Source organism: Cottoperca gobio, chromosome 23 (assembly GCF_900634415.1).
Source record: "Cottoperca gobio chromosome 23, fCotGob3.1, whole genome shotgun sequence".
NCBI classification, from domain to species: Eukaryota; Metazoa; Chordata; class Actinopteri; order Perciformes; family Bovichtidae; genus Cottoperca; species Cottoperca gobio.
In genome coordinates, this window is record NC_041377.1 from 5,896,910 (window position 1) to 5,924,468 (window position 27,559).

The 27,559-nt window shown below is 41.2% G+C and overlaps 2 protein-coding genes and 1 long non-coding RNA gene across 5 annotated transcripts; 1 reads left to right on the forward strand and 2 right to left on the reverse strand.

Moving 5' to 3' along the window:
• Positions 1 to 469: 469 nt before the first annotated feature.
• napepld (N-acyl phosphatidylethanolamine phospholipase D) lies at positions 470 to 9,469 on the forward strand. Of its 3 annotated transcripts, none has more exons than XM_029461557.1 (10): positions 470 to 583; positions 4,513 to 4,588; positions 4,730 to 4,843; positions 5,307 to 5,447; positions 6,274 to 6,498; positions 6,610 to 6,713; positions 6,807 to 6,972; positions 7,111 to 7,259; positions 7,482 to 7,596; positions 8,307 to 9,469. In XM_029461557.1, exons 2-10 carry the CDS (start codon positions 4,529 to 4,531, stop codon positions 8,436 to 8,438), a joined length of 1,206 nt encoding a protein of 401 aa, XP_029317417.1. In that variant the 5' UTR covers positions 470 to 583; positions 4,513 to 4,528; the 3' UTR covers positions 8,439 to 9,469. The 3 variants fall into 3 exon arrangements, with proteins under 3 accessions (XP_029317417.1, XP_029317414.1, XP_029317416.1); XM_029461554.1 differs by lacking the exon at positions 470 to 583 and adding an exon at positions 590 to 784; XM_029461556.1 differs by lacking the exon at positions 470 to 583 and adding an exon at positions 1,758 to 2,069.
• Positions 7,124 to 12,442, reverse strand: LOC115028125 (uncharacterized). The gene is made up of 6 exons (XR_003834518.1): positions 11,825 to 12,442; positions 9,600 to 9,686; positions 8,979 to 9,036; positions 8,281 to 8,448; positions 7,391 to 7,589; positions 7,124 to 7,262 (listed from the first exon to the last, which is right to left on the reverse strand). It is a non-coding gene; the product is annotated as an uncharacterized LOC115028125 (long non-coding RNA).
• A 409-nt stretch (positions 12,443 to 12,851) lies between these two features.
• LOC115028123 (proline-rich protein 5-like) lies at positions 12,852 to 25,881 on the reverse strand. The gene is given in 11 exon segments (XM_029461553.1): positions 12,852 to 13,996; positions 14,088 to 14,298; positions 14,300 to 14,385; positions 14,530 to 14,674; positions 16,757 to 16,897; positions 16,977 to 17,068; positions 17,997 to 18,103; positions 18,704 to 18,784; positions 20,392 to 20,571; positions 23,157 to 23,246; positions 25,651 to 25,881. Coding segments are annotated over 10 exon segments (1,386 nt in total). The 5' UTR covers positions 23,183 to 23,246; positions 25,651 to 25,881; the 3' UTR covers positions 12,852 to 13,679.
• Between the last annotated feature and the right edge of the window lie 1,678 nt (positions 25,882 to 27,559).

A 27,559-nucleotide genomic window follows, 5' to 3' on the forward strand; every position in this document is an offset into this window, starting at 1 on the left:
TCCTGTCTTTATTTACTTTGTAGGATCCACCATTTCACACTGACTGTCCACATGTGCATATACTGGATAACTAGCTGGTTGTGAAATGGTTAAAACAGGCTGAAAGGGGTTCAGGGGCTCATAACCTGCCAGCTGTTGCAGTGACTACTAGTGACTGAATGCTTCTTCTTTTTTAAATTGATGTAACAATGAACTCCTAAAGTACTTTAGTAAGAATTGCCTTTAAAGATTGGCATAGCCACTTCGCACTCTGCAAAAGTTGATCAAATGTAATGAAAAGTTTTCTCTGCATAAGCTATTAAAGCATCACCATATACTTTAGCTAAGGCAAAACTGAAGGTGCATACGCTTTGTTGTACATATACATACAAAACAAGTTTGAAACATGTCCAGATTTGAAAATATACTTTATAACGAAATCATTTCAATATGTTTGTATCTAAAGAGTTAATATAAACTTTTTTTTTAGTAAAGCCGAGTTGGGAATCAGATTTCCGAGAGTCCCTGAAAGCATCTGGCAGGAATTTCAAACAACCTTTGCTGTACGGACGCTGGAGAACTTCCCTCGAGCTGTAAACCATAGGTACAAGCATGCAACGTTGTGTCTTCTGTTTGTTCTTTAATATTGTCGAATACAAAGGGCTAGCATGGAGACAGTGTTGTGCAGACCTGTACATTTGTTGCTGGCGTGTAAATTCAGTAAAAACACCGAGCAAATGAATGCAGTGTGTGTGCTCGGGTACAATTGGCTCCAGGTGTCCTTCATTAGGAGGAGAAATTCAAGGTAAGTCTAAACGTTCACGTTTTCTATGAAATAGTAGAAATAATCTAAAGAGTCCTCACCCAAGCATAGTAGCTTGGCAGAGGTGTGCGTTTGTTGAGGGTTTGAGCCGTTATGTCACACCTTTTCTCAGTTATCACTAAACTAATTAAAATGTATCTCGGTTATCTTATCTGAGTAGCAATGTGTGCCTATAATGAGTTTTTCCTCTTTTACATAGTGCTGATGACACATGCAAACATGAATGACAGTTGCAGTAAATGAGTTTACTTATAATATTCTTAGTTCATTTCAAAATGTAATATTGTAACATGGGTATTTCATAGAATGTTTAATTTGAGCATCATCCATCTCCAGGTATATTTAAGAACAATGGTGATTGATGGTCAAAGGCATTAAAATATAGTGCATTTTATGTCAAGGGATCACATTTTAATAAAGTTCTACATTTTAGTTGTTTAATTTCCAGCATGGGCTAAACATTATATTTGTGTGCAAGTAGCCGTTAGACTACATGGGCCAAAATTATATCAATAAATAAAAAATGAAATAATGAATTGAGTGATCAAATATGTTAAAAGGAAATTACACGTATAAATATATTCTTCTTTATTCGTCTCTATGCTCTTCTCCTAAATTACAAAAAAATAAGCAATTTTTAATATATATATAAAAATCAATTTGCTACTTTTCTTTACACTATTATTATTATTATTATTATTATTATTATTATTATTATTATTATTATGTGTAGTATTATTACTGATCATTTTATTTTCCAAATTATTAAGCATAATCATAATAACATACATAATAGTACCTTTCAGAAATCAGAATTCCGAAACTTTTTATTATTTAAGTATTGTTATATACAAATATTATTCCCTCCTCTGTTTCTATTTTAGTGCGTTTTTAGTTATTTATAAAACAGCCCGCGGCCACAGAGAGAGTTTTGGGGGCGGTCACGTGATCTGAGGGTTTTGCACCGACGTCAGAGAAACAGAGCTGGTGCCGACTAATGATCCTCACCGTCCTCCTGTATTTAACTCCGCGGCTTAACATTACCTTTCAAACCTTTGCAACAGCATTTACTGTTGTCTTTAAGTTTACACTCGCTAGTGACTAACATATATGTTCTAGTAATGTAAACTGTATTGAAATGCTTAGGGAACCGTATTTCTCCTGATAATGTTGCTCGCATTAACATAGTATATATGGCTAACGTAAATGCAACAAACATGTCTCCCCGCTAACAACTGGTGGTATTCTGTTGCGTTCAAGTGTTCAGGTAAGTTGGCTGGAAATAGTAGCAACTGGCATGTTTTGTAGCCCCATAACGACGGTTGTGCTACTCGACAGTGAGTGTATGGTGGCTCTATGGTATTTTAATCTGTTTATGCTATCAATATAGTTTTCCCCAAGAGACACAATTTGCTGGGCTAGTTTTGTGTTGAAATTTGCTAGTTTTTTTGGGCTAGTTTTATGTTAAAATGTGCTATAGCGTAGCATTGCTACATTTCCTTCTTGTATTAAGTTAATGCCAATGTTGCCAGTCATGTGTGGCTGTTCACACATTTTAAACAGGAACTCGTTGAGGCTTTCTCAAGAGTTTTTAAGGCTGTTTATCACATGGTTTGGCATGTTTAGACTTGTGTGTGTGATGCTGTTAGGATAATAGCAATAATATAATTCATTTGTTTGCTCACTCTCGAGGCTTTCAGGAAGCACATTTAGGTAAATGTAATTATGTACATCCTGTGTTTGTATTCAAATAACCGACCCTAACAACCCTGTCTGATGACTTAATAGAAATATTGAATTTAACTTTACTACACTTCAGGCTATATTTGGTGCCTATATGACCAAATCAGACACGCTGGCTGGCTGCATTGATCTTTGTTTGGTTGTCGCCCATAGAGCTCCATTGTTGTCCCAGAGTCTGTGTGTCTGTGCAGTTTAAGTCCATTCATGAGGCTGAGTGCATCATCAGCACGCCATAGCATTAATGTATGGAGTTCCCCAACGAGGACAAGTACTTATGGGGCTTCCGTTGTATTATTGAATTGGTGTGTATACCTGGCATAGTCATAAATGTCTCTTAGCACAACAGAGGATCCATATTAGCCTCTTGTCAATATCGTTCCACGAAGGGACCTCACCTTCAATCAATACATATTGAGTAGCAAAAGAAGGCCTCCCTCCAATGCATTTTCTCATAAGTGCATGAGGGGATCATTTATGTGGATCATAGTTGTTAGTAAGGGTGTGTGCTGCACTGTGATTACTGTGGATAATAGCAGGATAAGTAAGGACTGTGATTAAGCTTGCTGGCTTTGGAGTGTGTAGGTGCCAACATCAATTTATGTGCCTGCCCTTAAACTAAAATGTCAAATTCAGCAACTTTTCCTACAAAAGGTATTATTTCTTTTGGTCACAGTCGGTCCAGCAATCTTTTGTTATACCCCTGGTCAGCACAGCTGAAACCAGAGCTGTAGCTCAGTGTAGGGCTCAACTCAAAGTTTAATATTGCACCACCAGGTTTGAGGTGGATATTGTCAAAGAAGGAATAAGTCTGAGCAGTCCTGGCAAAGTAAAACACAAGATTTTAAGATGTTAAGTGGCATGGATTGCCTTCATTATTTTTGTATCATGCATGCATGAGTTGCAGTACTTCCCAATAAGCATTACACAAGATTAAAAACAGTGCTCTTTGTGTATTATTGTCATTATGTCATATTATTTGTTCTTGAGAAAGGTCTGACATCTACGTCAGATTCATGATTCGTTCTTAAACCGCATAATTGTTTTTTTGACGAATCCCATTGTCCTCGTAAATTGAAAGCGCATGCCAGTTGATCCTGATTATATCCACATAAAAGGGCATGAGACTGCGTGGCCATGTGCACATACAGAAATTGAAAAGAAAGGTTTAGAGCATTAAGTCAAGAATTTGCCTAAACAAAAGTCCAAAGATGGTGGAGCACCGGACTCCAAACGAGTAGTTTGTTGTTCACTTCCTGCAGAAGTATCTCCAACTCAAAACAAGCTTTCATATTAAGAAGGGTCAGTACTGGATATGAAATGACACACGTGTGTGTAGTGCATTGTTTATTCATGTCAATAATTGTGTATATATAAAAAACAAATATAATTTAAATACAATTAAAGAAAGCACAATAACCAATTGTTACGTTCCCTATTAGTCTAGAAGGGTGGAGAAGTAACGAGAAATAAAATAACCCAGGTGAAGAAAGGAAAACGAGGCAACCGATTTTGCAAAAACAAAGGGCATTTAATTCACATCCGAAGTAAAGCTCCCCAACCAATACAGGGAGCTGCACCTGGAGAGAGTTAAGCAGAGGGAGAGAGACACCCACACACTACAGCACGTAACACCAATTATTTTGCACAAGCATGTCAGCACTCAAATGTGCGTAGAGGAACAGTTCATGAATTTCCCTTTTATTAGCAAGTCTTGCTTGGTCTGGTTTGAAACAAGGTTGAGGCATTACATTTGGTGCAGCGTGGTAACACGATGTCATCCCTGATAGCAAGATTTCACTGTATTCAAATGTGTCTGCTTTTATCTTTCTGTCTCATGCGGCACCTTTTTAAGCAAGGCATGTGACCCCCCCGGCTGCTGCAGTAGAGCGGTTGGAGAGCCAACCGTCGGAAAAACTGTGGTTCTACTGACTGAAGCACAAGGTTAAGTGTGTGTTTGTGTGTGCTAGGTGTGGTGGTGAGCCCATGGAGAAGCCATCATCTTCAGGCAGAGCAGCTCTGGAGGAGAGAAAAGGCCTGGTGGAGGTAAGCTGCCTACTCGTCAAATCACAACTAGAATGTCTTAATGATGGTTGGTTGTGTGATTGATGTTGCTAATTTCCCATCTGAATCAAAATGCCTTAGAGAATATAAATGGACTCATCACTGTGTGTACCTGTTCTCCAGGATAGCTGGGTGCTCAGAGGCGCTGAGGGTGGAGAGGTGGATCCTCGGACTGCGAGGAAGAGCAGCTCCTCTCGTTCCTCGCGCAAGAGCTTCCGCTTGGACTACCGGCTGGAGGTAAAACCTCACTTCCCATCATCCCCCTGTCCCCTGAAACACGCATAACCTCTTCTGCCTCAATCCCATAAGCTCCTTCATTTCACAGGCCATCTGGGAGACTTTTAAGCTTGTTATGTTTTTAATTCCTTTTGTGTGTTTCTGTTCTTGTAAATGTTTCTTGTTCTTAGGTCTCTCTTATAAAAGAGATTATTAAAGGTCATTTAGCAGACGCTCTTATCCAGAGTGACTTACAGTCCCCCTAAGTGCCCCGCTCGGGGACACAATGGCAGCAGCTCTGGAATTTAACGCACAACCTTCTGATGACTTGGACGCCGCACCACTAGACGTCAATAAGACTGCCTTACAAAATAATGATTAAAAACAACAGTCTCTCCAGTTCTCTACCTGTTGTGTTTTAACCTGGCATCCTTTTGAAATGCCATTATTTAAAATAACTGGTTAATGTTTATTTTGATTGTAGGAGGAAGTGACAAAATCCTGTCGGGATAAAAATGGCCGCTGGACAAACCCCTGGTCCACATGGCGGTTTCCTTCCTACACCACCCTGCTCAGATTCCTGCTGTTGGATAAAAATCACAGCAATGTACCAACTAGTAAAGAGGTGGGTAATTATTAGACTAACCTAAAGCCATTAAATACTATTTTACACAAGTAATGTACCGTGAGTCTCTCCGTCCCTTATCGGTAATGCTGTTTTAAATTTAACACAGTATATAGTGGATGCTATGAAGGATAACTCCCCCCTAAGCTCACCCACTTACTTTTAAAAAGCAGATGTGGCTCTTGAGTTCAGAACTAAATACAAATTGTATTCAACGTTTCTGTGCAGTATGGCTTTACTTGCATTATCCTTATAATGACCAGTATTAGATTTCATATGCAGCATTCCCCACCTCTGTTAGAAGGATTGTTGCCCTTTTATCAACTCTCAAAGCCCACACAGTATTTAGTTCCTAGTGGAAACCTTGCTGAGCTCAACAGGCTTCAAACAGCTTTCAAACAGCAACAGAAAAATGTTTAACCCCTTAATTGCACAGTTTTTGGCTGGTCCAGAGAGGTCATAGATCAAAATGTTAATGATGGAAATGTAGCATGCACATGCACATTTTTATAATATATTTTTTGTAAGGATGTAGTTTTGGAAAATACAGAGATAAAACCTCAAGGCACACAAACATAAGTTGTTCAAAGAGCTTCAAAGTTTGTTGTGAGAATAAAGCAACACAAACATGTTCATTCCTGTGTTTGGAGAGGAGTAAACAGTGGAACATTTGCAGGGCGTAGAACAGTTGATTTGTTGTTGGGGTTAAAAGGAGATTAGGGTTCATTTCTGAAAAGTATGATCAGGTGACGTCATAAGACTGAAACATCCTTTTTTCTCTCTGTGCTGTTCATACTCATGATTCTCTTTTCTCCTTCCTGTGAAGGCTCTGGACAATGAGCTCCCAGTAATGGAACCGTACTTTGTCCAGAACCCAGACCTGTCCGACTCTGGTCCCGGTCTGAGAGTCACCTGGCTGGGTCACGCCACAGTTCTGGTTGAAATGGACGGGTTAAACATCCTAACGGACCCAATTTTCAGCCAGAGGGCCTCACCGTTCCAGTTCATGGGGCACAAAAGGTATCGAGGGCCCCCGTGCACTGTGGACCAGGTTGAGTACTTTTATATTTTTAATCCCCACCATCACAGTATTTGACCCCGGCCTTGTTTCTTTGGCTGCTTCCTTCATTACCTGTCTCATTGTTTATCCTCCTGCAAACAGCTGCCAAGGATCGACGCTGTCGTCATCAGTCATTCTCATTATGACCATTTGGATGCTGGATCTGTGGCTAGCCTTAATGCACGCTTTGGAGGGGAGCTACGCTGGTATGTGTTGTGGCCCTATTATAGTCTAAATTATATTCAGCTTCACACTCAGTCAGAATTTTGGAATAATCACGTTTAATGTGTGTTTGGCAGGTTTGTGCCCCTGGGCTTGATGGACTGGCTGGTGAAGGTGGGCTGTGAGAATGTGATGGAGCTGGATTGGTGGGAGGAGAACTGTGTGCCCGGTCATGATGATGTCACATTTGTCTGCACACCCTCTCAGCACTGGAGCAAACGCACTGCGCTGGATGATAACAAGGTAATAGTTTAACTTTTATGCATTTCAATTAATGCAATCACCTAAATTAGAGGCAAATGACGCGTAAGCATTCTACAGCTCAGCAATCAAGCCGATAAAAGGCAGTCTTTATTTTATCTTGTACTATATTTCCATCAGTCTTTATGGGGCAGCTGGTCTATTTTGGGTCCAGACCATCGATTCTTCTTCGCTGGAGATACCGGCTACTGCGCTTCCTTCCAGGAGATCGGACGACGCTTTGGACCGTTTGATCTCGCAGCAATCCCCATCGGAGCTTACATGCCCAGGTGCTGCACATAATATACACACAGGGTCCACATTTACAATCTGTTCTGCCTGTAATGTCAAGGTGTTAATTCAATTATGTTCCAGCTTAGACACTTTGTCATATTTGGAAAACATAGGTGACACTTCTTACTTGTTTTTGGATTGCAACAGAGATTCTATTTGTTTATTGTATGTTGAAGTTTCACAGACATGCAAGACAATGTCGTCTTTTGGATTTTCAGGGATATGATGCAGGGGCAGCATGTAGATCCAGAAGAGGCTGTTCAGGTTCACCAAGACCTTCAGGCCAAACAGTCCGTGGCCATTCACTGGGGAACCTTTGCTCTCGCCTACGAGGTATACAGTTAGTTATATGCTGATCACTTTCATGCGATTGGTATCAAAGTCGGAAACGGTTAGCCTGGCAGTCTGATCGCCAACACTGCAGCGATATCAAAACAAGCATGACACCTTTTTTGTTGTTACCAGAACACATAGTGTCTCACTGTGATGTGCCTAATTAAACTGCCAACTGAATGTGTTTCCACAGAAAGAGCTGTCACATTAGTAATTCATCGGTCCCTTTTATTAATCACAGCGAGACATTAAGGTTACAATACACTCAAATACATATTCTTCTGCCGTAGACGTAATAGAAGGCATGGATTGTGGTGCTAAAAAATACATTTGGAAAAACTCAACAGCGACGTCTTCTTCCAGGAATCATGATGACCTGATGACTCATGAGTAGATGTTCGGTAGAAAGACAATGGTTGCAACATGAAACTGCTCACAACAAGGTCTGTGGCTTATCTTGAGTAACTGGGTCATGATTTCTGGAAAAAGACATCACTGTTGAGTTTTTCCAAATGTATTTTTTAGCACCATAAGTTGGTGATAAATAGTGCTACAGGGCTGCCAGAGTACCACACATAACAACAAGTGTCATTGTTTGTTAAGCTGTACAAGTATTTCTGCAGTTTACAGTTTATGCAACCTCCAGCTTACTGACAAAAACCAATGTTAAATATTATAACTCACTTTTTCTCTGGTCCCGTTTCCTTCAGTACTACCTGGAGCCACCGGTTCGTCTCCGAGAGGCTCTGGAACAGAAAGGCCTGAAGCCAGAATCCTTCTTCACTTTGCATCACGGAGAGTCTCGACTCATAGCTTCACAGGAAGGAGATGTCTTTGATTGATTCTGTGTGTCTGTAACAAAGTGCAGAACATTTTGTTTAGCATTTTTTTTAAATGGACATTTGAAATGCATCTTATCCCAACTGAAAACAGGAATTCAAATGTTCCACAATACTGTTTACAAACTGAATGTTTGCACTGTAACTCCACTATAAAAACTAATTGGATTACTCGGGCAAAGATCAGCGCCTCATGAGAAACATTTAATAATACAGTTGAAGTCTCAAATAAGATTTTATAATCACTAACGGATCATTTTTATCCCAAAGAGTCAAAGCACCAGTTTAACATTAGTCATATTTAGAGACTTTGCAGCTAATGTTTCTATGCAGTGATGAGTTGTGTTGTTGTTGTTGTTGTCTGAACAGTCTCTTCAGAAAGCTCTCCGCTCTGAGGAGCACAGATTTCTGGCCAAAATGTGAGCAGAACTCCAACAGATACAATGACAATGGTGCTGGTTCCATGTTACTATAGTAACCAGTGCTCTTGAATGGCGATATTAATGTATGTAAAGTGTGTGTGTGTGGGGTTGAACCACAAACCTTCAGTATGGAGACTGATTCTGCTTCCTGTTGACACACGGCTGGATTTTAAAAGTTCCTGTGAGCAAGAAACAAACCATTAGAATGTTATTTAGACTAGTATTGGTGCTAGCTAATGCCACAATACAAAAAAGGTATTTCTCTGAATGTACTCAAACTACATGAGACACAGAAGTGTAAAAAGAAATACTGCTGTCTGATGTAAATCACTACCACTGTATGCTTAGAAAGTGCTGCTGAAGAGCAGTCAGAAGTTGAGCTGGGTTCAGCTTCATGCACTGCAAATGTTGTGCATTGTTCCTGCTACCGAGAGAAACAGAATCATTGTAGTACTCAACCGTTTATTTTGGTATGTTATCTTTAAAGGCTTGAATGTACAAACAGTTGACTTCACAATGTTAAGTTCCATAACCCGGTTACAACTACAATGCCAAACTGTTTCTTACACATCATCTGTGTCACTCCCATTAAATATAACTTTCATTTCAAAATGCGTTTGCTTCTTGTTGTCAAAATCCAGTTTACTTTTCTAACAGTATTTTACTCGTACACATCTGTCCCTTCTTGCAAGTAGTACAAATACAGCAGGTTATTTTCACTGACTGTAAAATGGTTCCTTACCCTAAAAAGAATCCTTGCGACTGGTGAACATTAAAGAGTCGTTCCAAACGGGCTCCTGAAGACCTCCCAGTTCATGTCATGGATTTTCTTGAAAGAAAAAAAAAAGGAAAACATAAATTCATGGACCTTGCAAAACTTATTAAAATGTTGTGTATTCTAAGTCTCAACACTTACTTAATTTTCATTGGGTTGAAATTTGAACATCCAAAAAAAACCCAAGGATCATTTGCAACATGCATTCATGTAAATCGTTGTCGCTAAATACTTTGAAATGATCAAATAAAGAATCTTTCAAAAGTTAATATCCACATTTAGATTCTGTGTAGTTTTAATATACTTCTATCACATCTAGCAGTTATTGTCATACATAAAGAAAATGAGTCCCACAGATTTTGCAGTGCAGTGGGCAGTGGTGGGTTTTGTAGAAATGTAGACCTCAGTGTCGTCGGCATAACAGTGAAAGTGGACATTGTGGTGGCGGAGGATTGTGCCAAGGGGAAGGAGGTAGATGATGAACAATAGTGGACCCAGTACTGACCCCTGGGGGACACCCCGTGAAACAGCAGAACACCTGGACCTGTGGTTGCTCAGTTGCACATATTGTTGTCTGTTGTAGAGATAAGATGAAAACTAAGAAAGTGCTACACCAGAGATCCCAATGTCAGCCAGGCGCTGGATGAGTGTCTGGTGGGAGATGGTGTCAAAGGCAGCTGTGAGGTCAAGGAGGATAAGGATGGTGAGTAGTCCAGAGTCGGCTGCACGGAGGAGGTCGTTGGTGAGTTTGACCAGGGCTGTTTCAGTACTGTGGTTGGGGAGGAAACCAGATTGAAAAGGTTCATGGAGGTTGTTAGTGTCGAGGTGTTCAAGGGTTTTGGAGATGAAGGAGAGGTTGGAGATGGGCCGGTAATGGTTTAGGTCAGCACCAGGCTTTTTGAGAACCGGCGTAATTGCAGCTGTTTTGAGGGAGGGGGGTACAGATCCAGTGGTGAGGGAGGAGTTAATTATTCTTGTGATCATGGGGGTGATGGAAGGCAGACAGGCTTTGATGAGGATAGTGGGGAGGGGGTCGAGATGACAGGTAGTGGGTTTGGATGTAAGGATGAGCTTGGAGATGGTCGATTCTAAATTCTAGATAAGATAATCTAGATAGGGAAACTAGGCATGAATTCCAATGTTATTTTATACAATTTTAATTCTGTTATTTTATACTATTTTAATTCTGTTATTTTATACTATTTTAATTCTGCTATTTTTACAGAATTTTAATTCTGCTATATTATATTATTTTAATTCAGGCTATTTTATCTATTGTATTACCCTAAAATGTACTTTAAAACAAAGATATTGAAGCCACTGTGTAGAATGTCAAAGTTCCCTACTTTGGCGCCACCAAGTGGTAACAGAACACTGGAAGACAGCATTTTGAATCAATCAGCTACAATTAAGTGAGTCTAGTCTTTTGATTCTGTATTTTTATTGGCCCGAGTTATTAAACAGTATTGTCGGTGAGCTGGTGTTGCATTAACACTTCCAGAGTTAGTTTAAAGGCTCTGCTCACAATTTGAGGAAATCATGTCAAAGAAGTTAAACTTATTTCACAAAACTCATTACAAAATTGTAATTCAAATTAATTTAATTCCTCAATTTACTGCATTTTAAGAAGACCTGGAGACCTTGGGCAAAGTTTCTGACATTACAGCCAGGATAGCAGCTGTTCACGATATAATAATCACGATATGTCAAAATAGTGTAAAGACTCCTGACTTACATATGATATGGAGGGACTGCAGATTGTTGTTTTTTCTCTATAACAGTGGCATCATGTAAACAAACTGGCATTTAAAAGCGCTAAAATTCAGCCTATCTGGTTAAAAGATTGAACTCAATGAAAGTACATGGCAATGTGTTGGGGAAACAATAACTTTGAGCAACAGGAAATATGAGAAAAAATATGAGAAGCTAATTGGAAGGGGGAGAAATAATCATGTTTTGTGTGGAAAAATCGAGTTCTCACAATAATATAATTTAAAAAAAGGTAGTGTCTGAACCACAAATAATTACATACTAGGCCTATATATAAATTATAAGGATTACAAGGATAAAAAACTAAATCGCACTCCAGAGTCTGGATTTGATTATGAGGATAATGACACCAAACAAAGGCTCTTTAAATTGGACGTCATGCAGAGAAATTGGAAGATAATAAAAAACATTCATGACCTGACCTGCTCGGTGATCGGCGTTCCCCCAGCAGCACGTGGTTCTGCAGGAGAGTCCAGGAAATCCAAGCGCTTCATGAAACAACAGCCTCACAACTTGTAATACGTACTTTGCTAAAGTAATTTTCTTTTAGCGGACAGATTAAACTGCTTAAATATGTCCGCTTTTCTTTTCTCCTCCATGCAGCCATTGTTACTGCTCCCCTCCCCCGGCTCACAGGTGTCTCTGAATGATCTCCTTCCGCTCCTGCCAAGGTTTAAAGAGCTATTCTGCCATTTCCTCTCCTTTCTGCTACACTGTTTTATTGCAGCATCTTTTTTTGAATGCAAGGAGAAGATAAAACACACCTTGCACTTTGAAAAGGAATGACACGAGATGGCAGTGTCTGCAAAGTGTTCTTATCTTGCATTAAAAAAATATATTCCCAGATTTAATTGGTTTTAATCAAAGTCTGGAGATTGGTTTTTTTTTTTAACAAACGTATGCAGAGAAATACACTTATTTAATTTTTCATCCAAAATGTTTTATAGATATAATAAAATGTAGAATATTTTTGTTAAAAAAAACAAAAAATCGAAATATTGCAGCAATTGTGTTGGTAATTGGTAATGAGTGATGAGCTGAAATAAGATGTTAGTCTCTGGTTAAACATACCTCAAGTCTGACAATCAGCAGTGGGCGGGAAAGGTCCTGTATGTACCTGTGAAAATATCATCTTTGATTAACGTCTGAAAACATTTTAAATAACCAAATTAAAACTGTCCCTCAGAGACCTTTGTCCACACAACCAGTTCAGTAACATTTGGACTAAAAACATCTTCATATGAAGAAGTCCCCTCATACTTACTTGATCGAAAAGACACTGACTGAGTCACTGACTCACACATCCTCTGAGCTGACGCAGAGGCGACTTTCAGTGACAATTTTGATGGGACAGGAAGTGGCAGGAAGAGCTCAAAGGTTTAAAAATAATCCAAAACATATTGTTTGGAAGAAGGCTCCTCTCGGCAAGCTGCAAGGAGTGAATGTATCATCATTTAAGATTTAATTTAATCAAAAAGTAACTGAAGCTATGCTATGATAATATCTGGGAGCCAGCTATTATTTTGATAGCACCAGGAAAATATGGATCAAACATCAAAGCAGCAGAAAACAATGGGACATGAAATGTGCCACAGATATTATGTAGATGAGGCTTAAAATCAGAAGATTTGAGATACATTGGAACCATTTCTAGTACCTTCTTCCCTTGAACTGCTTGAAAATACATCTCACTCAATATACTACAGATACAGGTTTAGAGTGTAAAATACGTATGAATATTTTAATCATCAGTTAATAAAACAAGTTGAAGTTCAACCAAAAAATATAGAAGCATCACTGGTCAAACTGAAGAGTTTCTTTTACAAGTGTTGGAAAAAAAGTTTGAATTTGACAAGTTATTCAATAGCCCTACTCTTGAAGACATATTTGACAATGATTTTTCAGCATGTGCCCCTGGGTTGTGAAGTTTTCATTCATAAGGAAAAACTGAAAAATCCCCTCTGACAGAGTAGAGGAGCGATGTGGTTCTAGCTTCCCAGAGAGGCCCGTGCTGATGTTTCCAGCTAAGGGCATACACTTTAAAAAAGGCAAAAACTATATTTTTACGAGTCAGCATGAGGTTGGACTTGCTTCTTGGGATGGCTGAGCACATCTTCTAAAACAATAATTTAGTTTGAAAGGATCCCTGATGATCTTGAGTCTCCATAAAACAGCAGGAAGTGTCACCGGGTGTAAGGAATGTCGTCATGGCTCAGAATTATTTGCACGTCCCTGCATCAGTGCGTATCTCCTTAGATGTGTTCACGTGTGTGTGTGTCATGCCACACTCTGCTGTGCGTCCGACCCTCCAGAACAGCGTTGCGAGAAATCCAGAAAGATACCATCGTGCTCCGGCTCCGAGTCCAAAGACTCGGGGACGTGGCCCGCCATGAACTCCGAGCTGGACGAAGGACTACTGGGACCGGAGCTCGTGTCTGGAGCCTCTCTGAAGGACGCGGGGGAGTGTGACACCAGCGAGCCTGGGGAAGGCTCTGGGAGGATGCAGGGGGAGTGATGCTGTTGCTGGAGAGGGTGAGGACCTGCAGGACTGTCAGCGTCTCCAGGCCGGAGCTCCTGGCTGAACGTCACAGTGTCTGTGCAGAGGACAGTAACATTACCATCTTGCATTCTAGAAATTTGCTGCTGCAATTGATTTGTAATATTTCTATTGCCGGTGTAGCCTACCTGAAAGTGAAGCAGAGGCTGTGAACACGGGAGAGTTGTTGGCGAGGCTGGATGTGCTGGCGTTATTGGTGGCGGTGTTTGTGGATTCAGCCAAAGAGATGCTCTCCTCCAAGCAGGAAGTCATCTCAGAGACGGAGTGTCGTCTGATACCTGTGCCGCCACCTGTGATGGAGTCCACATCATACTCCACCACGGGGGTCAGCATGGGAACAGTTGTAGCTCTTAGAGCGTACCACTGGGTTTTTGGCGACGGGGGAGTTGCCTGGTTTGGAGGGCCAGGAGCGCTGCAAACGCTTTTCTGGAGGAAGGAGAGAGATCCATTTAGAATTGTGTACAAGACAAGTACAAGAGAACACACAAACACATAAAGGATCATTGCACTTGTAACCTTTAAAAGCACTTCCATTGTACATTAACTGTACAAACATTCACACGCACATACCTAAGAGGCACGAGGAGCCGTGCAGATTGGAAGATTCATCTCGGGAGTATAACCCATGAGTCCCGAGGTAAGGAGAAACCACCTTCTGGATGAGAGACTCCAGACGAAGGTAGTCGTCTGTAACACCTTTAGATTCATGGACTCCCTGCATCACACACACACACACACACACACACACACACACACACACACACACACACACACACACACACACACACACACACACACACACACACACACACACACACACATACACACACACGTTTGTGTTGGCTGGTAATTGCTGCTTGTTGGCAGGTAGTAATGGAAACTTTAAATCCATGAAAAAATGAAATGCGGGGGAAACAGAAAGAAAGAAAGTTAGTTTGCTTCTCTGTGATTGTATCAAACCTCTGCCAGTTACTGTGAGTAGCACCAAAGGTCTCTGGGAAGCTTCATTTTAATATTGTTTAAAACATAACGGGGTGACAGATAACAATGGGAGACACTGATGGGAGAGCTGAGAGTATTGACTGAATTTGGTACCCATGTTAGACTTGTATAAACATGTAAAAACATACCCAGATGAGAATCTTTGTGAATTTGTCATTATGAGGCACTCCTTTCACATTACACCTAGTTATTTGATATACAAATATTGATTAGAGCAGCTTTTAAGGAGTACGGGTCAGGTTTGGGTCAGTTTTAGGTCAACACTGAACTCAACGAAGAAAAGCTGAATCTGCCATCACAGCACAATTACAACCAATTTCCCTAATGGGGAAAAAAGGGGACGTTTCCCTCCGTGAAGGGAAGCTTGAAGTTTTGAACGGATCCAGATTTACCGTGCATCCACTCTGCATATATGGAGCCCTAATTGCCCTGTTTATTGCAGATGGGTCTTCTTGTTTCCTGCAGACCAAGTGATTGTTTCTGCACCAGGAATCACAGGCACTACAGCAAACCCACTGTGCACATGATACGAGTGTGTTTTTAAGAAGTATCAGTGGCAAATAAATTACCCTAATAATCAATTTGGTGCTGTTTTACGAACTCAGAGCCATGGAGAAAAACAGACGAGAGCTTTTCCATTTTGAGGTTCAGGCTCTGCGTAAAAGTTGGATTCAGTTTGAGTCGCCTCCACAATTTTGATAAACTCGGGAGATCATTTTCACGCTGAGGGGTGTGAAACATGTGGACCCAGACCTCACTCCAGACCAAAGTCTTCAAATTACAAAGAAGAGATCAATCACAGTTCAGTACTGAGAACCATTGAGCATGTGCATTAAAACCACAGCACAGAAACAAACCACATAAATAGACCAGACTTCGGCGAATTTGCGTCACAGAACGAACAGGGAGATTACTAATCAGATGAAACTACAGCAAACAGTCTGCTGATTTCTGCTCTTAAACTCAACCTTATGTGTTAGCTTTCCTGCTTCCCTGTCTGCTTTTATATCTTCGGCTCTAGCTGTTGAGTTGATATTCATTGTGGGCAAACAATAACAGACCAATTAAAATGACTCTGCAGTATATATCTGTACACCACGGATTAAAACAGGAAAATAAATATATCCTGTTTTCTTGCTGTCTTGGTCAATGAGTCACTACGATGATGTCCAAAGTTACGCAACAGAAACACACACATATAATATACTTTCTAAATTCACTGCAATCTAATTTCTCTAAGGTTATTTCCCTTTTCCTAACGTTAATATTCTTGCAACCCGTCCTTGGAAATCCCCATCTTGATAGACTCAAGAGTTTCAACATTACAAAATGCAGCCTTCAATAGTAAAATATGGGTATGATCTACAATGACTAATGAATGAAAAAGCAGAAGAGGAATAAACCTGGTGTGAATTTTGTGAAATGAGCAGCGTCTTAACTTGGAAATCGGGTGCGTGTTGTCTGCATGAAGAGTGCAGCAACAGTGCAGTTAAATTATATATAAATATATATATATATATATATACATCCCCCTATATATATGTATATATATACACACACATACACAGGCAGGGTGCAGAGGGTACTGAGTGGTCATGAGAAGACGACTACTCTCTAAATTCACACTGAGATTACTTCCTGTGAGATCTCTTTGCAAGAAAAAAGTCAATAGCTCTCTGTACTTTCTGATCCTCCATCTGTTGTCACTTACCTTCACCCAACAACAGTCGTGTGTTTGAGTGTGTGTGTGTGTGTGTGTGCGTGTGCGTGTGTGTGTGTGTGTGTGTGTGTGTACCTGTAGTATTAGCAGCATCTGTATGATAGAAGGTGGAACTCTGGCTCGGGGTCGAGACAGAGCCTCGTCCAGTTTGAGGTTGAGGGTGATGATGTTCCTGAAGTGAAGGAGAGCCAACTGACGCACTGATGGCTCTTTTCCCTGAGAACACACATACATGTGTAAACACACAGTTTTGTGAGGAGAATATAAACATGCAAGTGTGTGTGTGCCTGTGTACCTGTACAGGATAGAAGATGGCTTGCAGCATGGACAGAACATCACAGAAGAAGAAGTCCCATGTGTCGGCCAGGGAGTCCAGCAACTTCTGACCTATAACACACAAGCATGAAAATAAACCACCGGATACCACAAATTACAGCAACAAGACCGTCTGGCACATGCAGTCTACAATAGATAATGTCATTTCTGTGTTATCTGATAACTTCATGTGAGTTGTTCTCCTTGCAGTGGGTTGTTGGTGTTCTTAATTCCATACAAAACATACATGTCTGTATGCATCATTTAAAGAGTGCACTCAAGACTAAATACTCTCGTCTTAAATAATAAAATCGCCTCCAATGATGTAGGAAATAAAAGAAAAGATGAGAAGAACAATGGGTCTGTGAGTCACCGTATGTACCGCAGTAGTCTTATCCTAAATTTCTCACTAACTGGATGTTGTGTAAATGACGCAAAGTATCACTTCCTGTCTGGTTGCTGTGACGACAGCACAGAGAATCTGTCGTAGTCAGTGTGTGTGCGTGTGGGTGTGCGTGTGTTTTATCGTTTAAAACGGTGCTTCAAATAAAGACCACACATTTACCACAACAGAGAGAACAAATTGTTTCAGTACGTCTTGTTCTCACTCTGATTCTTTGTGTGTGTGTGTGTGTGTGTGTGTGTTAGTGTGTGTTCCTACAGGTGTTTACTGCAGAAAAATGTCCTTGTCCTTGTCCTTGAGTAATAATGCCATGTTCTAACAGTTCATACCAATAGTTCAAGGGTTAACTGAGCATCTGATATTTTAGTCAATTATTATTTTTCCCTGTTAGACTTGTGACTTTTGTCACATTGAGATAAAACCTCCTTGACTAATCATGTCTCCATTCATCTCTGAGTTTCCCTGAAATGACTCACTGGCACTGTGGTCCTCCTGTGCCATCACCTTACTCTTAAACTTAGTTTTCTTACTAAACCGGGTTAGGCCAGGTCAGAATATGTGCACATATACTGTAATGTGTTTATTACGCGTGTGTACCTTCATAGAAGCGGATCTTGTCTCTCAGTATCACCATGCCTTTAGTGAGCAGCTGGTTCTGAAGGTACTCAGTGAAGAAGGAGCCCAGCTCCGTCTTCAGCAGCTGCCTGCAGAAAACGTTCATATAAGTTTACACAGACTCACCATACACAACATTATTTATATTTCCTAAACATGAACAACAACTAATGAGTTCTCATGCACTGGAAAGATGCAGTGCTTTAACAGCAGCAGACTCAGGAAATGAGAAAATATGTTGTTTGCACTGAAAACAAAGAACACTTCATCAACAGCATTTTCCTCTAATGAACCGTTAACGCAGGTAGAGATTAGTATGATGGCTCACTTTGTGTTATTCCTGTTTTACAGGAAGAGAGAATTTGACCTTTAATCCTTATCTAATCTGTGTAATATTGACTGTACATGACAGCCCTCAGCCATATTGGAATTCAACACACAGCAGTAAACCCTTTGTAACCTCGACCTGTCATTTTTCCCTTTTAACTTGAAGGTGTTTCTGATGTAGTGGACAGCAGGCATCCGAGAAAACTTACTGAGCATGTGTTAATATGTCAGTAAAGACTACATTTAGCATGCTGGAGCTGCCATTGTGCGTAAATCAGCTTGTGTGAAAGTCAGCAAGAAAGTCCGAAAAACAGGCCAATAAAACACAAAGAGACAGACGGATGAAGAGACTGAAGGCTAACCTGACACCTTCATTCAGAGTGTAGAGTTCATTTTCCCCCAGATCCTTCTTCTGGAAAACTGATATCACTGCGCTGTGGATGCTGAGGAACACACAGAGGAGCATTTAGTGTAGAACAATAGAATGATATTCAATTAAGCAACACTATGCAGGATCACAGTCATCACTTGACTAACTGCTGCATGAGACAACATTTCATAGAAAAAATAATAAAGTTTTACGTTTTTATTCTTCAAGCTGAGATGTGGCTAAAATAAAAAAAATCTGGGTTAAAACAAAAAACTAAACGGGAGAGTGAAACAACAGAGAGAGAGAGAGAGAGAGAGAGAGAGAGAGAGAGAGAGAGAGAGAGAGAGAGAGAGAGAGAGAGAGACACGAGGAGAGACAGAGAGAGAGAGAGAGACAGAGAGAGAGACAGAGACAGAGACAGAGAGAGAGAGAGAGAGAGAGAGAGAGAGACAGAGAGAGAGAGAGAGAGACAGAGAGAGGAGACACGAGGAGAGACAGAGAGAGGAGAGAGAGAGACAGAGAGAGAGACAGAGAGAGAGAGAGACAGAGAGAGAGAGAGAGAGAGAGAGAGAGAGAGAGACAGAGAGAGAGACACGAGGAGAGACAGAGAGAGCGAGAGACAGAGACAGAGAGAGAGAGAGACAGAGACAGAGAGAGAGAGAGAGAGAGAGACAGAGAGAGAGAGAGAGACAGAGAGAGAGAGAGAGAGAGAGAGAGACAGAGAGAGACAGAGAGAGACAGAGAGAGAGACAGAGACAGAGAGAGACAGAGAGACAGAGAGAGACAGAGAGAGACAGAGAGAGAGACAGAGACAGAGACAGAGAGAGAGACAGAGAGAGAGAGAGAGAGAGAGAGAGAGAGACAGAGAGAGACAGAGAGAGAAGAGAGAGAGCAGAGACAGAGGAGAGAGAGAGACAGAGACGAGAGAGAGACAGAGAGAATAGAGAGACAAGAGAGAGAAGAGAGACAGAGAAGAGAGAGAGAAGAGAGAGAGAGACAGAGAGAGAGAGAGAGGAAGACAGAGAAGAGAGAGAGAGAGAGAGAGAGATAGACATAGAGAACATCGAGGAGAGACAGAGAGAGACAGAGAGAAGAGGAGAGAGAGAGAGACAGAGAGAGAGACAACGAGGAGATACGAGAGAGCGAGAGACATAGACAGAGAGAGAGAGAGAGAGGAGAAAGCGAGAGAGAGAAACAGAAAGCGAGAGAGATAGAAGAGAGAGAGACAGAAGCGAGACATAGAGAGGATACATAGAGAGAGAGAGAGAGAGAGAGAGAGACAGAGAGAGACAGAGAGAGACAAGAGAGAGACAGAGAGAGAGAGCAGAGAGACAGAGAGCAGAGGAGAGAGAGAGAGAGAGAGAGAGAGAGAGGGGACCGAGGAAGAAAAGGGTATATAAGGCAGAATGAGATGAAAAGAGGAGTGAGGGATGAATGGATGATGGACCCTCGGGGAAGAGAGACAGAAAGAGCTGATGGTTATGTGCTTGCATGTGTTTGTGTATAAAAAAAGATTTGTATTCACAGCATGAATAATGGCAGCTTTGATGTTTATTCAGGGTAAAAGGCGTGTGTATACAGGCGTGACAGCTCGAGTAGGGTCGTATCCAAGACCAAAAAACACATATATTCACATTCAGTCAAATATGACCAGTAAAGCAACATGGCTCGCTCACTAACCTGTTCCAGGTGGCGTTGGCCCCGGCTCTCCTCTGCTGGGTCCCTCTGTCCCTGCTGCACTCCTCACCCAGTCCTCCAGCTGTCCCTCCCTTATCCCCTCCTCCTGGGGTTTTCGCCTGCGAGAGGTCGGTCAGACTGGAGGACGAGCTGCTGCCTAACCTCAGCTTATTGTGGAGACTCCTCGAAATCCAAAACACAGAAAGAGAGAAATAATTACACATAGTGGAACCCAATGAAAGCATTAAAGTCATCCAAAGACAATCACAAGGAGGGATGTGTTCACTTCATGTCCGTGGTCTATGCTATGTTCACAATCAAATCACCGTACTGAACGGATAACACAGAATAACACAGAAAAACTCCAAATCAATTAAAAGAGAAAAGGTGTGAGGTACTGCTGTACACAAAAACACTTTCATTATTGTAATAGCTGACAATATTAGCTTTCATTGATAGGTAATTACTTTTTATTGGCCATCTGTTCATGTGTACACAAGCTACAGTAGAGAGTTGGTGCGGGGAGAGCAATCAGGAGAGTAAAGTCAGTCAACCTTAACCCAGAGTTGCTCCAGGGCGACTGTCCCTGTAGTTAGTTCACCTGTAAGTCGCTCTGGATAAGAGCGTCTGCTCAATGACATGTAATGTAATGTAACAGAAAAAGAGAGACTGAAGTGAGGAATGGAGACATGATGAAGATGAAAAACAAGAAAGAGGCAGAGGAGGTGACCTAAATACTGAGAGATGTTCCATGAAAAGAAATAAGGAATAAGGAATTCAATCATGTGCAAATTTTGACTTTGGCAGTGAGGACGTACAGTATTTATTTGGAAAGGGGAAGTGAGATCTTAGGATATGTGTACGATATGTGAAGAAGAGGAACAAAGTACAGAAATGTGTCCTGAAAGCTGAAATTAAACTAATGTAAACCTGTTACATACTGTATGTCAGGTACAGTTAATGAACAATGTTCTCTCCTATACATGTACAGTATACAGGCAAGTATAATCATGCACACTGCAAACTTTCCTCTACTGTCCACACACACACACACACACACACACACACACACACAGACACACACAGACACAGACACAGACACACACACACACACACACACACACACACACACACACACACACACAGACACAGACACAGACACAGACACAGACACACACACACAGACACAGACACAGACACACACACACACACACACGCACACACACAGACACAGACACACACACACACACACACAATGTACTTACTCCAGTAACTGAAAAGGAACCACATATCCCCACTCCATGAGTGTGTGTGTGTCAGACAGAACAGAACGAGAGGCGGATGAAAAAAAAGAAGTATGAAGACAGTGGAGGAGAAAAGTGTCTCTGTCCTCATGGGTCTCTATCTCGCTCTTTCACAGGCCCTTTTTGCCCCTTGTCGCTCTTGTTTCTTTTCTCTCCCTTTCACTTCTCCCTCTTACTTCTCCTACCGTAACTTTTTCTTCTTTACTCTCTTCTCTCTATTTCCTTTGCCAGTCTGTGCCAGTCGGTGACCATGTGACCATGTGAGCTTTTGTGCCCGGCGAACAAAGAAACTCTTTGAGGTTCAAGAGCTGCCAAGAGCGAGGGGAAGGGTTTAAAGGTGACACACATTTCACTTCCTCCTCCTCCTCTTTTGTTTGTCTGTGTGGGGTCCAGGACAGATGGAAGTTGTGTTCAAGCTGTTATCACTTCACATGTTGATTGTGTCTGCTTTTTACTGTCATCTGCTGTGGAGTTATTTACTTGTCAATACATTTGTAATAATCCATGCCCAATGAACATTGTTCACATGAACAGAATCAAACTTAATTGAATTTGAATGAAAGTGGACACAAAAATTAGAAGAAAGAGAAAAAGAAAGGAAAGACAAAAAAAGAGAGGATCAAAAGCCTGTAAGAGAATATGGCAGGGAAGAGGAGAGAAGGTGTGTGTGTGTGTGTGTGTGTGTTTTAGGTCCGTCTGTCAACCTAGATCTGAGTTCAACTCCACATAAATAGGTCAGAGCGAGAAATAGGAGTCCTGGGCTCACACACACACACACACACACACACACACACACACACACACACACACACACACACACACACACACACACACACACACACACACACACACACACACACACACACACACACAGCTTGCGTCAAAGGGAGGATGAATTTCCAAATTATCGAAGAGGTGCAGTGTTGTTCCCTGTGCAACTTCAGTCAAATGTTTTCTGAAGAATGGTTGATACAGAGCACAAACCAGAAGCAGACGATACAGAGACTCAAAGAGAGTTGCAAAAATGATCTCAAGATGATCCCAATGCTGATGGGAAAAAAAGGACATATTTCTACATTTATGTAAATTAAAGACCGCTGAACCTGGTAGTTAGATAATTTTTTGTTTTTGGCTCTGAAACAACAGGAAGAGTTGTGAGAGAAAATGCTCCGGTCTAATTACCGAACAAAGCAGGATAAGGGGGATGTTTGCATGAATGAAAGAATGAATGAGGTCATTCAGGAATGTGTGTGTGAGTGTATGCGCGTGTGTGTGTTTTTCACTTTCATCTACCTTTGTGCCTCCCAAAGGACGGGGACAAAAAGAGAAAAAGGGAAAGAAAAAGTATTGAAGCTGCAGTGAAACTCTCTGAATGAGACCTGCTGGCTCGGTGTGTGTGTGTGTGTGTGTGTGTGTGTGTGTGTGTGTGTGTGTGTGTGTGTGTGTGTATGTGTGTGTTCTTACCTCCTAAATGAGCCCTCTCGTTCCATGTTGGCCTTGACCGAAAGCTGCGACCTAGCGACCGCCCTGCACCAACCTCCGACAAATCAGCATCTGAACAAGGAAACGAGCTGAATTACTGGAAGAGAACATCATCTGACTTCAGACACAATCCCCAGACGAACTTAATAGGCTTTTGTTGAGTTGATTTTCTAGTTTGAAACCCAAGTGAATTGGCATTCTTCCCAGGAGATGTTTTGACGTCACAGAAGGAAATGCGCAGGTGTGAGCAATAAAAGATTAATGATTGTTGAATTTGATTTAGCTGCTTCAGTTTCAGGCCTACTGTCATAATTAATGGGACATCGTTAATGTTATTCCTAACAGGACAGGTTGACGCATCTACTGCATATTTTAGGGAAAGAAAGCTCAGTCAATTAACCTGGAGATTTCTTTGATTATTTAAAGTTTTGGTATAAAATACACTTTTGAGAATAACAGTGTAAAAGTAAAAACCACCTACATGATTATCGGTATCATCACGGAGTGTATGTATGTTATCAAATGTAATAGCTATAAAATAATACCACTATTAGTGTTGCATCTATAAATATCAGCTTCTTTACAAAGAACAAGATGTATACAGGTACACACTTGCAGCTGATCATGGAACTGAGTATTTTTTTAATACAAGAGGGTAACCAAATACATTTTACTTGCTAGTACTAATTACTGGCAACATGCTCGATTGCATTTCCCTGAAAAGTGAGATCAGGTGAGTAAACTCACTTAGACTCACAGACAGACAGACAGACAGACAGACAGACAGACAGGTGTCTCTACCGACTGTCTCGCTAACAAGACACAGTATTCAAATCAAATTACAGTAAAGTGGCTGAGCAAGACATTTGATCCAAGCACGAACTCAAATGCCCCTCTGTCTACTCACTCACTAACTCACACACACACACACACACACACACACACACACACACACACACACACACACACACACACACACACACACACACACACACACACACACACACACACACAGATAGAATGACACATACAGTATATCAGGCAGGTTTGTAGGGCCAAACAGGGTAAAGCTGAGGCTTCATCCTGACCTATATCCCAGTCTTAGCCAAAACAACATTTTTGCTCCTTGCTTCTTTGCTCCACAGCCTTGTAATGACATCGATAAAATCTGCAAACATCGGTGGATAACTTTCACAGCTCCAGCTATGTTTTCAGACTTTTTGCAAGCAAAGTTCCATCACTCAAAGCTGTGTGCTGTTAAAACAGTTTTAAATGTACTGTGGGTGGGGTTTAGGTACTGTATGAGATCCCTGTTGAAATTGAGGTCATGATCTGGGTAATCATAGTCTGTTTCGATGAAAACTGTAATGTGTTTGTTTGCTTAGCTAGTAATTTCTCCCCAGTGGTTCAGGTTTTACTTCCTGGTTGTATTTGTCGCTATGCAACATAAACCATGACCTGCTGTTGCCCGGCGGCCACAGTTATACGCATTGCCTCGTCTATTCTATATATTTGTTTTTCATTTTAATTTTCCTTTGTTGTTTCTCTATGAGGCACACTTGTGTTGAGCAATTTGTGCTTTTGACATACATTTACGTGACCCGAGTCAAGCTCATTTACGACCAGAAAGGCACGACTTTCAAGAGATATGGTTAAAAAAAAAAAGTTAATGATATAATGACCATTTATCTAGATAGATATCACCATGGCTCTGGTAAATCACACTAGGCTCTCCAGAGGGAAATGTCTTTTGATTGCCTAACTCTTTCTCATGCCACCCTTCCGTGTGGTTTAATGCCTTGCTTAAGGGCCCTTAGACTGTAGTTTCGTGGTTATGGGAGCCCTGAGATTGTTTCTTAGTCAGCCACTGGACAGATTTTCATGAGTAGTCCATGGAATGAAACCAGCGAGCTCCCACTCATTTAGAAATCCTGACTTCTCTGAGTGTAAAGCCTCTTCCTCCTCCAGCCGCCTCTCTCTCAGCAGCAGACAGTTTACATTCTAAGTAGATAGCAGGGACTCCACTGCTGAAAATGAACACCCTTAATCTGCTTTAACACACAGAGACACCACACCATTCTGCAGACTGGCAGCACAGAAGGGAAATTACCACCCTGCACCAGACAAGTGCTAAAGTTAGTGTTGTCTGTGTCTTGCAGCAGGCTCTACCAGCCTCTGGCACAAAACCAAACCACAAGTTGGAAGTCCTGCTGTAAAAAGCATTGGTGTCGGTTTTTAAGAGCTATCCTACTCTGACAACAGTCTTCAAGTCTGCTACCTGTGGGCAACTAGGACAAATCAGAATAAGAGTTAAACATTAGGGTATTAGGCTACTTTTAAGGATTAGGGAAATAGACTATATGGTAATAGCTTTAGGTTTTTCTATGCATTCTTCTATCAGTATAATATATACGAGAGGACATTTGCTCTTCTCAAGCTTGGACTGAGTTGATGGAATTTCAAACAGTATACTCACTTTTTCAGAAGTCTTCTTCGCTCCCTTTAATAGCAAATGCTCTTTATGTTAAAAAACAACAACAACAACTGTGTGAAGGCTGGACGTCTACGTGGGAGTAAAAAGAAGAAGAAGAAGAAGAGCCCACCGTCGCAGCTCTTTAGCGCATATAAGCGCGCGAGGGCTGCGCACGTTCTGTTGAAAATATCCAATATGAACCCCGCGTGAGCTGCGATCTGTCAGCGCGGCTTTCAGGACTCTGCACGAGCGTCAGAGAGAGAGAGAGAGGGGAAGTGAATAGGTTTAGGGAGAGAGAGAGAGAGAGAGAGAGAGAGAGAGTTGTGTGTATGCGCGTGCGTGCGTGTGAGTACATGGCTTTGTCTGTGCAGGGGTCTGTGGGTGAGATACTATTTTGCGTATGGAAAGTGTTGGTGGTTTGGAGTGTTGGAGTGTGTTTGGGTGGGGTGTTAAAGTATATGGTATATAACATACCAGATGAAAAGAATAAAGAGAGACATTCTTTTATTGTACCTGCTACTTTGTAGTTTTGTTACTGCAGTAGAATTACAATATGGAGTAACAGGTACTCTGTATTGTAATTCTACTGCTGCTACTTGTCTATTATGAACATATGACACATAACACTGGTGGTGGAAAGTGAAAGGAACATTTAACCAAGTACTGGAATATAATTATATTTTTTGAGATACTTGAATATTTTCATTTTATGCTACTTTAAGTTGCTGATCTATGCCACTTTGCATGGGGTGGCAAGAGTTTTTTTCAGAGGGGGATGGATGGTGGTCCTCAAATTAAAATGTATACCACTTCCACGAGTAAATGACAACACAAAAATAGCCACTAATTAAAGACTAGCTATTTTACCGATTGAAATGGTATGTTATTGTACTGATATGTATATGAACAAAAAGAAAGAAGGTATTGAACCACAGCTACGATGGCTAAAAAGAAAGTAAGTCTCTTCTCCCAGATTCAAACTGCAGCCTATAAATGACTTTTTGGTGCAGATTAGAAGCAGTTTTATGAGCCGTTTGGAAACATTGGGAGTCTTTGTTGTCAGCAGATTGGACTCCCATCATGTTTAATTCATAAGGAAATAATTCATAGCCAGTCCTGCCCAGTCCAAACACTGGACATTACACTGAGTGCTTTTACTGCCAGCAGAGACAGTCACTCAGCAGGTACACAGCCTTCTGCGTGTGTAATAATGTGTGTGTTTCTGTACTTCAGAGCCAAAACTAGCATTTGTATAGATCACTACATTAACCACAGAGCTCCCTGTGTCACATCAGACAAACTGCACTCTGCAGACTGCATATGCAATTACTGGTACACCCCCCCCCCCTCCCCCTCCCCCCTGCAATAAGGAAAAGGTTTATAATAGCAAAGTCTACTTGTTAAGGCCAGCTTGTATTTTACATGTTCACAGGACCATCAGATTATCTCACACACACACACACACACACACACACACACACACACACACACACACACACACACACACACACACACTGGAAAAATACAGCTCACTCAGAGTTCACTAATCACTTAACATTATATAAACATGTTACTAAGGTCTCTGCGGACTCACACATCTTGCGTATACACACTGTATTTTGGAATATACAGATACTGTAGACATGCTCACAATAACACGTATTTAATGAAGACTGGCACACGACACACCTATATCAATTAGTTTCTAAACTCTGATGATATGTGTGTGTGTGTGTGTGTGTGTGTGTGTGTGTGTGTGTGTGTGTGTGTGTGTGTGTTTGATCAACCACAAGTGACCACCATAAATCAGTAAATGAGTGTTTTTCTTGCAGTTAGCGAGTGTTAGTTTAGGGACATTCTCTCACGCTTGTGATTTGAAAAAGAAAACTTGCTGCAACTAGTCTCTGTGTGT